Source organism: Harpia harpyja, chromosome 1 (assembly GCF_026419915.1).
Source record: "Harpia harpyja isolate bHarHar1 chromosome 1, bHarHar1 primary haplotype, whole genome shotgun sequence".
Lineage (NCBI taxonomy): Eukaryota > Metazoa > Chordata > Aves > Accipitriformes > Accipitridae > Harpia > Harpia harpyja.
Window position 1 is genome coordinate 97,122,674 of NC_068940.1, and position 13,974 is coordinate 97,136,647.

Here is a 13,974-nt window from a genome sequence, read left to right on the forward strand (position 1 = left end):
TACAGTTTTTTTTCCATACAGAACTGGAGAAGACAGTATAAATGCAGGTCTGAGCACCTTTTCAGTCTATAGACTTTACCGGCAGCATGACCATTTGTGCTACAGAGGTCCTACTGTAAGGGATAGACCTGGCCTTCTTCCAGAAGAACTGTGCCCACCAATGCCTTGGAAACAAAATTTGAGTAGAAAAGAGTGGAAAGTGGATAGGAAGATCCTTTGACTACTAACAAAATGAAATACTAAGATCAATAGCAAACTTAATGCAACACAGAAGAACAGCAACTTGCAAAAAAAAAAATTGTTGAATGTTTTAATGCATTTTGAATCATAATGAAGAAAAACATTTTACATCTAAAAACAAATTAGTAGAATAATAAAAAGTGGTTCCACATAACTTATAAATTCTTTTTCCAAAAAGGTAGTTTTCACAGATTTAGGCAACAAATAAGATGTTTCATTCCAGAGCTTTCTGACTGTAAGGTATACACAAACCTTGTGAAAACTGATGTGCATTGCTTGAGAGAAAGACATAAAAGCTTGATTTTGCCCAGTGATGAGTTTTCCGTGAAATTCTGCACAATACTGAAACTGTAACTGCAACTCTCCTCCATTTTATGAAATGCTGGACATTGTTCAGTGCTGAAAAACACTGTTTAGAACATTCAAAGCCATGAAACGTTTTCCATATATTTAGTCAATGTACTATTATTCACTACCATTGCTCATGTGTGATCCACTTCAAGGGGAATGGCAGCCTCAGCTTAACCTTTGGTACAGTATATAAAATTAAGCTAAGCAATAGTTAAGTGTTTAGCTGATTTAAGTATTAGCCTGCTCATAAGAACGTGGCTCTAGCACCTTGTTTGGTTGATTTTTTTCAAAGTGAAAGCGTGTAATCATCCCATTCCTGGTGCCAGAGGATGGTCCCTCTGGTGATATAAAAAGTTTGCAGCAATGATGATTAAACTGCATAGAGTCTAGTGGTCCTGTATTACATATGTATTAGAGAAGCTGTAACAGACAATTTAGCAGGACCAAAAACAGTTGCCCTCTCCTCCACCTCGGGTAATAAAAGGATAGTCATTGCTCAAGATACTACATGCAGGTCATGCTGGAGAAACTGCTTCTACTGGCTGGAGAGACATTTTTCTCTTTTTTAAACAGCATCAACCTGTTTAAAGTTCTCTCTATTACCAACTAAAACAAAAAGTGAATCTTTTTTCTTGAAGAATAAAACCTGCAACCCAACATCAAATGGCTTTACCCAAGAGTTAACACCTCCCCCCCCCCCCCCCAAACGTTAAAATAAACTTTGACACCATCCTTTAACCCTTGTTATCAGAAGACTTAAAACTCTGCAGCTGCTTTCTCCAACCTCACTAGTTTTGGTATTTTAAGATTACTTCAGTACAATTTTGTATATATCTTGTATCTCCCCCCCCAAAAAACCCCCACCCAACTCAAAAAAAAACCCCAAAACAGAAAAAAACCACCAAGGGATCAAGCTACTATGATGACCTGTACTATAAAGATACTACATATATTGTCCATTAAATACCTTGAGCTTCCTTAATGTTATGCTCCAAAACAATGTCTAGGACCCCAGTTACCCTACAATTACTCAATGATGCATTCATCACCCCATTGCACTCCAATGGCATTTTATGTTAGTTAAGAGAAGAACCAGTTAACATATCCATTTTAATGTCATTATAGACAGTGTTGTAGAGGACATGAGCACAGCTATAGTTTCATGAAATCATAATGATGAGATAAAATGTTCCTAATACTTATCTTATGCCAACTCACCATAAACTCCATGATTCCCATCGTAAGAGCGCACCCTCAGCTTACCCTCACCCTTCATCTTATACTGTGATATGTCAGACAGTTAGGGGCAGTATCTCCCTTTAGCTAAAAAGAAGTGTCTGTCTGAAGCAGCCTTTTTGTTCTTTCAAAGACATCAGCTGCCACCTATATTTACTTATATAATCAGCAGCTGTGGTATAACACCCCACTGCCAGTGCAAAAAAGGCTAAGCATAGTGAGGAGCAAAACCAGAGTAAGGTCATTTGGGAGAAAGAAGGGAGACCTATGTTAATTACCCCCTTTTGGAACAGAATAGGGACTGCAGCAGCCCTTGCCACAGCTGAGAACAGAAAGGTGACAGATGATGTTTACTTATCGTATTGCTCCATTAGCTTTAAGTGTTAATTATCTTAAGGATCACATTTAGCATGATTGTCTTTCCTCTCATGTCAGAGATAGTACTTCAGCCAGAGACCAAAAGTGCTTTTTTCTAGGCTACAGAGAGATTCAATGCATCTTGACCAACATTCGTTTCTGAGGTAGTACTCATTTACTTTGTATTGCTGGCTCAAAGTAAAAATATGGGAAGTGAACACAATTAAAAGTATGCTCACTGTAGGTATATTAAAAAAAAAAAACCAAACCCCCAAAAAACTATTTCCTTTCTGGGCAGATCACCAAAAAGAAGCAATCCTTCTTACAAAGGTCAGCTGACATTCACTGGTAAAGTCAAACTTTCATAAATGGTTTATAACAATAGCTATAAACTAAAGTGCTTCAAAATTTGCTTGACTAGATTTCAGTGATTAGAATCATAATGTTCTGGATTTTTGCTAGTATGAAATGCCATGAGATTTTAGAATCACTTTATATACGAAGGGCAGAATGAATTTTTTTCTTTTTCAGAAGCAAAAGTACAAAAAGCATTCCAAATAAACCTGGCAGTCTATATTCACTACAAGTTGCTTGCATTTTCCTTCTCAAATCTACTATTTCTCCAGTAACTGGAATAAAAATGGAGTTGAAGTTGCACTATACTGCAGCACTAAAAAAAAGTATTCCATATCAGATGCAAACAGGAAAATGTTTACAATCATACAACTAGTGAAATTCACACTTCATTTCAAAGTTTTAGCCCTGCAGATTCTTTTTAACACAAGGCAGATATGTAGAGTCATGGAAAAATGTAACAGACTGCTATGCACTCTCTACGTTAATTACGTTTCACATTTATGTCACAAATGTAATGCCCTACTGTGTATCTATTAAATGCTAAATAACTTATGAACATTTATGTGCTCTATGCAACAGTGAACATATTGACCAGTGGATGCCAAAATACAAAAGTTCATACACAAGACAAACTAATTTTAAAAAAATCACATTTTCTGTACAATTCATGCAAACTGTGCACAATGTGGGAACAAGAACAACATTTGCTAAAGTCTCCACTTAAGGAAGAGCTTTTACAGCGACAGCAGACCAGTGTTCAGAAAAGTCTGCAAAAGTGTAGAAGTCCATGGCAACATAAAATGCAAAAATTATCCAGCATTTCATTTTTCTTGTAACAAAGCAGGGATGTTGATGTTCCAACCAATAGCCTGACGATCAAATCCACATGTGAAGAGGTTACATATTGGATGGTCCTCACTCCATGCGGAGCAGCATACCATTCTTCTGTGGCCCTGCGACAGTACGGGAGATAGCAGTATTACTTACAAGGTATTTTGAAAGCTTCTATGTCAACGAGTTAGTGCAACTCAAAATGCAAACTTGCTAATGCTCACACTAGTTTTCAAAAACGGTACTTGAGAAACCTAGAGGTCATTGTTATCTTCATCTGCAAGGTAAAAATCTTTATAACGATGAGAGTTCTTAATACCAGCACCAGATCCATAATGACAGAAGCATACAAATAGGTGCACCAAAACTTTTGAGTTTTCCAAGGTATGTTTGCTATCTAATTACATTTTATTTACAAAAGCAAATTGAATTTTGATTTTAGCATTTTTATTTATAAAAGCAATCTTAAAATATGGAACTACTTGCTGGCAACTACTTTGTTATAAACCTGCAAAATTAAGTGTCCATCATGTTCATAATTCAGAAAGGATAATACTACAGCAGGAAGAATGTCATACTGAGGAAAAGCAATGCCTTATCTATTGTTCAAGTCCAATAGTAAGAAAAATGCCCCAAGGAGGGTTCTGACCAACATTTAAGTTCCAAATAAAAACTTGCCACGATTTCAGTAGTGTCAGCCTGAATGGAAACATTAAGGAAAAAAAAAAGAAAAAAAGAAAAAAAAAGAAAAATCAGGACTAAACAATAGACTAAAAAAACCTAAACTAGAAAAAGACTAAAAAACACTAAGTAAGTCTTAAAACCCCTTCCTAAATTCTGTCAAGAGCTGCTGAATCCACCCAAAAAAGCCTACTGAAGTGGCATAATCTGACTAATTTCACTTTGAATAATTTACTCCATTAGTGATACTTGCCATGCCAAATAGCACCACAAATGCACAAAATTTGATGGCTGCAGCAAGGATGGTTTAGTACGTGGTACCAAGTATCAAGAATGCATGTGCATGAGCAAGGAAGGAAAAAATAAGATTTACCACCAAATCATACAAGGTGAGCTCACAAAACTGACCCCCACTTTTTTCCTTTTATGTTTCTTTATATAACACTATGTAATTGGAAAAGAAAAAAAAAAAAATTAAACCTCCTAGTGAGTGACATGATTCACGTCAAGACATTAAAACACATTTGAAATGCTCTTACACGTTTTTTCCATTTCATAGAGAAGGCAGACATTAGTTTCACTTTAGTAAGGAGAAAAATTATGATGAAATCCACTTGAAACATCATTTCCAATTCCAATTAAAAAAATTCAAAATATGTTACTTATTTGCATGTTGGTCATTTTCAATAACTAACAACAGCATATTTGTATAGACAAGTGTCTTTCAGCATTTGCTCAGCTTTTAAGCTACGGAGACCAAATCCTACTTTTAACCTTTTATGAAACAAGAACAGACATACTTGAAGGCTATAAATATTCAGTTACCTGTCTATTACTGCGAGGGAGACGTGCTAATCGCACTCCTGACATGTCAAATAATCTAACCTGTCGGTTGTCATGTGGAAGGGCGATAATTCTTTGGCCAACACATACGTTAATCCTGCACAGAAGAGACAAAAGTAGGTTACATACAAAACAGTGAGTCTGGCAAATAAAACTTGACAGTACAAGTTTAAGCTCGTGGGAAGTGATACAGCCGAATTTTTCCTGATTAGAATTCACAAGTTAAAAAAGCATTAAACCATTAAAGTGTTTTCTATTGTACTAGATGCTCAAACAGCCTTAACATCTGCATCCCGTGTAAAAAAAATCTCAGAAAAGCAATACTATGTAATTACTGAAAATTAATGTTGACTACACCTGCATTTTATAAAACCACTTCAGACCTTTTGCAGAATCTCACAAATCTCAACTTTAATTTTAGCGACTAAAATTAAATATATATTCAGTGAATTAATAGAAGAGACCATTTCAGTTGGAAGGGACCTACAACGATCATCTAGTGCAACTGCCTGACCAAAAGTTAAAGCATGTTATTAAGGGCATTGTCCAAATATCTCTTAAACACTGAGTGGCTTGGGGCATCAACCACCTCTCTAGGAAGCCTGTTCCAGTGTTTGACAAGCCTCTTGTTAAAGAAATGCTTCCTAATGTCCAGTTTTTAAACTTCCCCTGGCACAGCTTTGAACCATTCCTATGTGTAAGAGAAATTAAGAATTAATTAAGAAAACATTAATTAAGAAAAATAGTAACTCAGAGATCTGATTACCTGTTGACTGCAGAATCTGTACGGATCGTTGCAATAGGAGACCTCATGTTTTTCAAATCCCAAACTTTTACAGTACGGTCATCACTACCAGAAACAACATTATCTCCCACAGTGAAAACTGCAGATGTCACAGTGCTAAAAAATCAGGAGCAAAAAGAAAGACATCAAGCTCTAACGTTCTTTATTAAATTAGCATCTGATTTCAAGTTCTATTTTCTGTTCCTGTGCTTCCTTTAAAATGTAACTTGCCTTTTTTTTTTTTTTTTAAACCAAAGTAATCTGAAATACTAAAACTCCAAGTGGGTATTTCAGAATTAAAAAATATTCTTACAAGAAGACTGGCCCAAGAGCTAAGAAAAGAAGCCTAACAGTGAAGAGTCACTCTGGTGGCATCTCTCATACTCCACTGATCCTAATATGAGCTAAACGTCCAGTCTTGAAACCTTAATTCACTTTTGAAGTTCTGTATTAACGTCCAGTAGGCTTATCAGGCAACCAAAACTGAATTAGTAGCATACAGTACAATTCTTCCTCTCAAGTGTTTTGAGACTAGTAGTCAAGTTCTTTTATTTTCCATCCAAAGACTTCTGTAGAACTACCTCACAGGCATTTGTCATTCACAGCACAGACACTGAGGAGATCCAAAATACCTGTCTGAGATGTAGCTAAAGCTATTTTGTACACACACCTAAACATGCTGTAATACATACACAGAGCTTCCAGTATAACTCCACTAGCAATAGCTACAGCAATCTAATAATTTCTAATTGTGATTTCTATTCCTGTTTACAAGTAGCTAAAGTCTGACAGTCAGATAAAAAATGGCAAGTAGTAGTAGTAAAAAACACAACCAGACAGGTCTTCAAATTTCACCCATGATGTCTATAAATGCACAAGGGCAGCCAGAGAAAGACTCCCAAGAATATTCCTACCAACTGCAAGTGCAACATGTTACTTTCAGAAGAGATTATATAAAGAATTTTATTTTAGAATTTTACTATCTTTGTATTTTATACTTTCAAAGAACAGTATACCGCTGAGCTCAAATGAACAGTTCTCCTGATGATGAGCTGATTTTTTTTAAATCTTTTACGTATTATTTCATATTAACCAATTAAAGTTTTTGTACTACTATTTTCATTTTAATATTGCGTGAATTCCCAACTCAAAACCAGTTATTTTCTGCCCACACAATGTACTAACAAAGCATTTTTGTCTCTCCCTAAAATCATTAGGGAAGGCTTCTCAACTCTGCTTCTACAGATTTGATTTAATGACCTATCTTGTAACTTGGGTCATGCACATCAATTTCTTAGAATTTAGTAATTTTAATTTAAGTTGTCAGTTGTTACTGTCACTTTGGTTGTTCTGCAGAAATTTGAATTCATGTCCTATCCAAGCTGCTGATTGAGATTAGCACTAGCCAGGTCACAATGGACCAGTTTATGCAAGCCTCTTAATTTAAATTGACACCAAATTAAGTTTTAGTTAGGATGAAGGCCCACTTTATTCATGATACCAAGTTTCCTAATGCATTATCAGCTAAGCTATCAGGGAGATGATTACAAGAAGAACAAAGAAGTCTTCACCTAATCTTCTGGACTTTATGAACCAAAAGTCAGAAAGTTAAAACATACATAAAGGCTACAACTCATGAGTCTCTTTCACCAGGCACTTTCGCATTTGCTAAGAAAACTCATACACATAGTCAAGTTACTGCAGAATAGGGTTGGTATGTTCTTAGCACTGAACTTGTCTTCCATGAGCCTGACCTCCATTAAACTTACTAATGTCTGCATTTCTCTCCTCACTAGTCCTTTATACAAGCTGAAAAATACCTCAGCAAAATGTTTCAGACTTTCACTGAACTCTATACTGCTGTAATACATTTGAAACAATGTTTATAAGTTTAAAATTCCCTATTAAGTCTCCATACTTTGCACACACATTGGGAGACCTTCTTGTACACAACAGTATAAGGAATTGAAGTCATAGAAAAGCTCGAGGTGAGTAAATATACAGTGTTTTAGTATTCTGCTGCCAACACAGAAACCTGATCTGTTTTCTCATCATACATTTTATTCCAACTGCAGTTGGACTATGTTATGAAACTGTCTTAAAGTAACCCTCCAATTTTGGATGCTTTTTTCACAACTTTAAACAGCTTTCCAGCTTCTTTGATCTCATATCAGTTCTCCTTTATCACTTATCACTGTCAAATATAGTTAAGTTTCTTTCACCACATAAAGTTCTCTCATTCTTAGATTTATCATTTTTCAAATGAAAATATTTCAAAATTATCACCATGCAAACAGAATGCCAACTCTAGGTTAGTTTGACCTTTACTGCTCCTGTAAAAACAAAAAGACTCTCAAAAGAAAATAAAATCCTTTTCTGTACTGCTTTCAGTTTAACTATTCATTCAGATATTATTGGGGACACTAAGAAAAAGTTTGTAAAATAAAAATGCAATTAAGTTCTGCTGTAGCGCTCTCTGGTGACTGGGTAAGTGATAGAAAAGCAAAGGGAAGGCTGCCAGTCTGTTTTCAGTGACATCTTTAAAGGTGTTTAGTGGTCTTAGTCCTCTGCCTACCCTCCCAACAGTTCATCCCTCTAAGGCACTGAAGGCTGGGATATGCGCTATTTGCAAGCACACCTGACTACGAAAACAGCCTTTTTCATAAGCAGCTTTGAATTCAAAGGCTAGATACAAAAGCACTTTTTACTGAACCCACTGTTTATGATCAAGAATTTTGGTCACAGTTTCAAAGCAAACTATATGGATGTACTGCATAACAGACCTAGATATTATGCTTTAAAAAAATGAAACATTACTCTTCCAGGGAAACCTATAGATACACTCAATTCAATTCTCAAAGATAGCTCATTTTCAAACTAAGACTGCAAGACTAGGAGTTTTAAGTAACTTAACACCAAGACTAGAAAAGACAAAAGCAGTATCGTTCTCACAAACTTGACAGCTCTGGGTAGGGTTACCAGCACTTGATTGTCATCTGAGAAAAGACCAGGTGGGTTTTTTTGGTTTTGTGTTTTTGAAGAGGAACACATTGAGTTAATATTTAAAAAAAACACAAAAATTCAAGAACATGTACAACACTACTGAGACTTAAGAAAACATGAGCAAGTGCTGTGCTTATAGGCTTTCTTATGCACTACAGATCATGCTTTGTCTCCTCTGCTATTCCAAACTGGGGCACCTCTTAAGGTGAGACAGATAAACCAAAAAATGAGATGAGATGTAACTAAGACAAAATAGCAACAAGAAGAAAGGCCACTTCCCACTTACAAACTAAAACAGGATTTCAGCCCAACTAAAGGGGGAAGGTGAGAAGAAAGGGAAGCAAAGTCTGTGTGGGAAGAAAGAAGTTGGTAGAGCAACCAATATACAAATAACCTTTCAAAAGTATTGCCTCCCTAACCCCACCCATATCACTAAAATTAAAAGACTTTTTCATGTATTTTCATATGGCTAGTTTTACTTTCTGTTTAGACTAGTCTTCAGTTTGTTCTAACCCAGATAAAACTGTGGTTAACATCCCCTTGGCTATAAAAAAAAAGTGTCAACAACAGATCATCAGACCCCATATTAATGAAATGCTAAAAGACATTAGGTTTTTAATAACTCAAAAAGATGACAGGTATTGTAGGTCATTAAAAAAAAAAAACTGGCAAAGAGGAAGCAGTCTTATGACACTTCAAACCATGGGTCCCGCAGGGAGTTTGGTGTGCTACAACTATTCTGCAGAAAAGCTTCAGCCTCCGCCAAACCCCAGCAAAACTCATTTATCTTGTCATAGGGAGCAGCCGAGCGTGTACTTCCAGCTGACAGCGTGGCACTTCCTCACCACACACCGCTGCCTGGCCTCGAATATCCTGCTCCCTCCGTGGGTCTCAATCAACAGAAATACTGTAGTGCTAGCACTCCTCATTAGGCCGAACAGCTGTCTCCCCAGTCACACTGAGACACAAAACTGTTTTGCATAACAATCTGCTGAAATTTCACACATAGGGGAAGAAAAAAAAAAAAGACGTTGAAAATGTTGGACCATGAAATGCTGACGCAGAACCCTTATTGGCAATGCACCAAAAAAAAGTTAACACTGCTCTTTCCATTTTGATTTGCAACCTATACTGGGATGTACTGTTGAGCACTGGGAGACAACATGTTTTCATGCCTGTGAAAAGGCTGCTACTACATAAGCATTAATCTGTGTGTGGGATGAAGTTCTGGAGAAAATGGATTAAAACAGAGCTTTCAGATAAACTTATTCAATGTACACCAAATTGTAGTTAAACAGCAAAATTTGAGTGCTCAAATATGCCTCTCATTTTAAGTAGTAAAATACAGGAACAAAACTTAAAGGAAGCTATTTGGGACAGCATTTCCTGCACAACAGTTTCCTTTCTTTTAGGGGAACAAAGCGTGTCCCCACACAGAACAGTCTGCAGCCTGGGGGGAAGTCACGACCTGGGTTTAAAACTCCAGATATGGACAACAGTTTGCCCATCTTAAAGGGCAATGGCATTGGCCGCAGGAGTCCCAGGTAAGGAACACGCCAATACCTCCAAGTTTGATTGTGCATTCAGCTGTTAAAAGCACTAAAGGCACTTGATTCCAGGAAGAGCTAAACACACAATTCCCAAAGCCTGTGGATTTATCTCCAAATATCAGCAGAGCTTTTTCCTCCAACTTGAGAAACAGTAAGAACAAACCATAAAGGAATTAACACAGAAGGGGGAGTGGGGGAATTCAGAGATGACTGTTAGCACTGAAAAGTCATTCTTTTCAGCATTTAAATCAACAACGTCTATTTCAGAGATAAGTGTTTCATGACATCTAGAGAAAACTGCCAGTATCTCCTTTTCTCACTATTGTCTTAAAATAATAAAATGATACAGGATTGAAACCAATAACTAGCTTTTATGAGAATTACTCAATGGCAAGTTAGTAAATTAGTTAAGGTGCAGATATTTTTAAAAATCAATTGCATTACTTCTAGGATGGGATAAAAAAGGTCCATTTATCCCTGCAGTATTGCTGCATCTGTTATGTAAGCTTTAGAATGACAACACACTATAAAACGTTATGCTCCACTCAATACGATACAAAGAAAAGGCCTTTGGCTATGCTCTTTTGTGGGTCATCTGAAAAAAATCATAGCACTTTTTAGTGCATGCATTCAAGAATTGAATTAAGATTCTCTCCATCTATTGTAGTGAAGCTTAAAGCACTCGTAAGCATCTAGATACAGATTTATTGCCTACATCTTTTTTAAAGTGACTGACAATGTGAGTGACAATGGCTAGCATTGAATACAGTCAAACTTTGTCTGTTACATACCCCAATCCCCAAAATAAAACACCTAAAGGGTTCTTTTTCTTTTAGCTACAGGGCTTTTCATCTTAAGCACTTACTCTTATAGCTTAAGGAGTAGTTTATTCAATTTTTTACATTTCTTTATTAATTAGGAAGCAATTTTTACCATGAGGAAGCTCGCCAATGACAATAAAAAAGGTTCAAGAGCATAAAGGAAACAAAATTATCAAAGAATATTATCTTTCAGACTACTTTTTCGGCACTTCGACAACTCCATGACAGCACTGGGTTGGGGGAAGGTTAGTAGAGAAAATGGGGTATTCAAGCTGTGCAAGAGAGCAAAGACAGGTAATTTGGATCAGCTGAAGGCACGTAAAACATACTGGCCACAGTCTATCCTGAAACAGATACACAAAGAAGCTAACAACATGGGAAGTTAGACAAATTCAAAGCTGGATGCTTGAGCTATCAGCTAATAAGGCTGCTAACAACTCTAAGAAAACTGTTGAAACCTTAACATGCGCTGTTACCTGTATGTAATAAGTGTAAACCAAAAGGTTTTTATATGTACATGTTTAGAAACACAAAATTTAAAAAAGCTAATCCTAGAGCTCAAAGTCCAGGCCATAATCTTCATTTAAAGAATATGCAACATGAAAATATGGGATCAGAACAGTGTTTGAAAGCCAAGTTTGGGGGCTTTTTCAATGAAATGCAAGGGAAAATAAAAAACCACAGCAGACAGAACAAGGTAGGAATACCAACAGTAATATCAGAATCACCTAGTTATTCAGTTTTCTCCCCAAGCCTTACTGATTGTTTCATCAGAAAAATTTTGCTTTTCTTGCAGAAGCTGGATTGAGAGATACACACATGGTGAATGCCTAAGGCATTCTTTGATTAGGAACAACAGAAAAATGGTAGACAAAGCATCACTGATGGCGTTAATAGCTGAAGCAAGAACAGAACTATCTTGAAAAGAACAGATGCTTTAAACTGGTCAGAGTCCACTGACAGCATCCAACTTGTGACATTTTGTTTGGCACAAAAGACTCCTTTTCCTAGCACAGCTTTTAGTCAAAGGTGCAAAACTTGCATTTTTAGAACTACATCTAGATAAGTTTTAGCTTCACCAAGAAAATGTGGCTGAGTAAGAATACCTAACAGCGACCTTGTAATATTGGGGATATCCAGATTAAGACTACTTTCCAACAGGGATGTCTAATGACACTGCTGCCTGAAGAGAAGGCATCTCCCCCCTGCCATGACTTGGTGAACAAGACAGACACATATCAAGGTATGAGAACTAAATCTTGCAGAATAAAGAATGTGGGAAAGCCAGCTGACCTTGGCAAACTTGAGTGTCCACAGAACTAAAGCAATTATTATTCTCTTGACGCAGAATGCCACTTTGACATTCATTCCCAATTCACTAAATGTCAGAATTCAGCCCAGCATCCTAATCAGCTGCTGCTTAATTATTTTTACATTTTTTAATTCAGACTTTCCAGCAAGCATAGGAGTTTGAAGATAAGTTGAAGAAGCAAGACATATTTGCCATTCTCTAGTTTCAAAGTTCTCAGGATGAAGCACAACTCACCATCCAGCTACATATTCAGAGACACAACCAGAGTGAAAGGAAGAATATGCTGTAGTCTGAAAATGCTATAAGCCACCTTGTTCAGCTCTTTGTCAGAAATAACGTAAGATCCACTTTCAGCAATTTTTTCTCCGAGTTTGCTCAGAAAGTAACACAAAGATATGGATTCAACAGCTAACGAACATTCATGTTTGACGCACTGGCTCAATCCAGCTACAAAGATCAGTAAGTTTGAGAAGTCATAAACAAACTTTGTAATTTTTTCTGGCTAGGTCGAAAGTACCTGCTCAAATTTACATTTTTTTTAAAGCCAAAAATGCATTTAATCGCCATGACAAGTTGGTGCATAACTATATACTGAACAATCAAGAAGTATTAACAAAGGACATTCACATAAGGATAGCAACCCAAAGCTGCTTCTGAAGACAACATTTTACTCTTTGAAGGATGGTATTTGCAAGTCCAGACTTGGAAGTCCTGCATGTTTTTATTCAAGCATTTCAAGAAACATGTGCCCAACCACTGTGTACCTTTGATGGTCACTAAACAAAACAAAACACTTCAATATTTACCAAGTAACTCTTAAGCAGCATATAAGCATCAACACACTACAAATATACAGCAAAAGAAGTGTATGGTTTAAAAGATGTATATGAATCCACTAGCTAATAAGCATTCTGTTGCCGATAGGGTATTCATTTATTTCCAGTGTTACTAAATTGCCAGAACAAATGTATAAAATCTGTAAAGTACTTGAGTGGACCTGTACAAACTAAGATTTTTTTTTTTAAGCTACAAATGGTAAAGATTTCCAACATGAACATTTTGGAAGGCTCTGCACATCAAGATAGACCTCAGCATATGCAGAGTACTTGAAGAGACAGAAAAACCTCATCAAGCACATATGCAAGAGTATGTCAGTGCCAGAGTTGTTCAACTAGGTCACCACATTGGAAAAAGAAGGGCCTTCAGAGCCCCGACAAGACACAGCTGTGCAGGGGTCGGCAAACAAAAGCAGGAGTGAAGCAGGAATGAAAATTGCCACGTAGATGCCAGAATCATTTTGCTCTTCAGAGCAAAACCTTAGTTCAACTTGAAGAGTTCTAATCAATAACCTCTACATTCAGTAATTTCTCAATAGGAGAACAGCTGGTGCTAAATATTATCACACATGTATTTTAAAGCAGTATCTGCTGGGAAAAAAGTGTTGGAATTTAAGTCCCCAGTATAATTTTTGGAAGCTTTAACTCAGGAAGTCAATTTAATTAACATGCAACAAGTCAGTGTCTGGATGATAATATAAATGTAACCTTTTCCCAGGGCTCTGTTAAACATCTCAGAGAGGGATGTGACTGGGGATTAACAGCAGTTAAG

The 13,974-nt window shown here is 36.6% G+C and overlaps 1 protein-coding gene across 2 annotated transcripts in view; it reads right to left on the bottom strand.

Moving 5' to 3' along the window:
- Window positions 1–296: 296 nt before the first annotated feature.
- Window positions 297–13,974, bottom strand: part of WDR37 (WD repeat domain 37) — a 48,708-nt gene continuing 35,030 nt past the window's right edge. For both annotated transcript variants that reach the window (XM_052806350.1, XM_052806340.1), the window contains 3 exons: window positions 5,663–5,797; window positions 4,879–4,993; window positions 297–3,494 (listed from right to left, as the gene is read on the bottom strand). In XM_052806350.1, coding sequence (XP_052662310.1) covers window positions 3,363–3,494; window positions 4,879–4,993; window positions 5,663–5,797 — 382 coding nt within the window. In that variant the 3' untranslated portion in view covers window positions 297–3,362. The remainder of the gene's footprint in view (window positions 3,495–4,878; window positions 4,994–5,662; window positions 5,798–13,974) is intronic.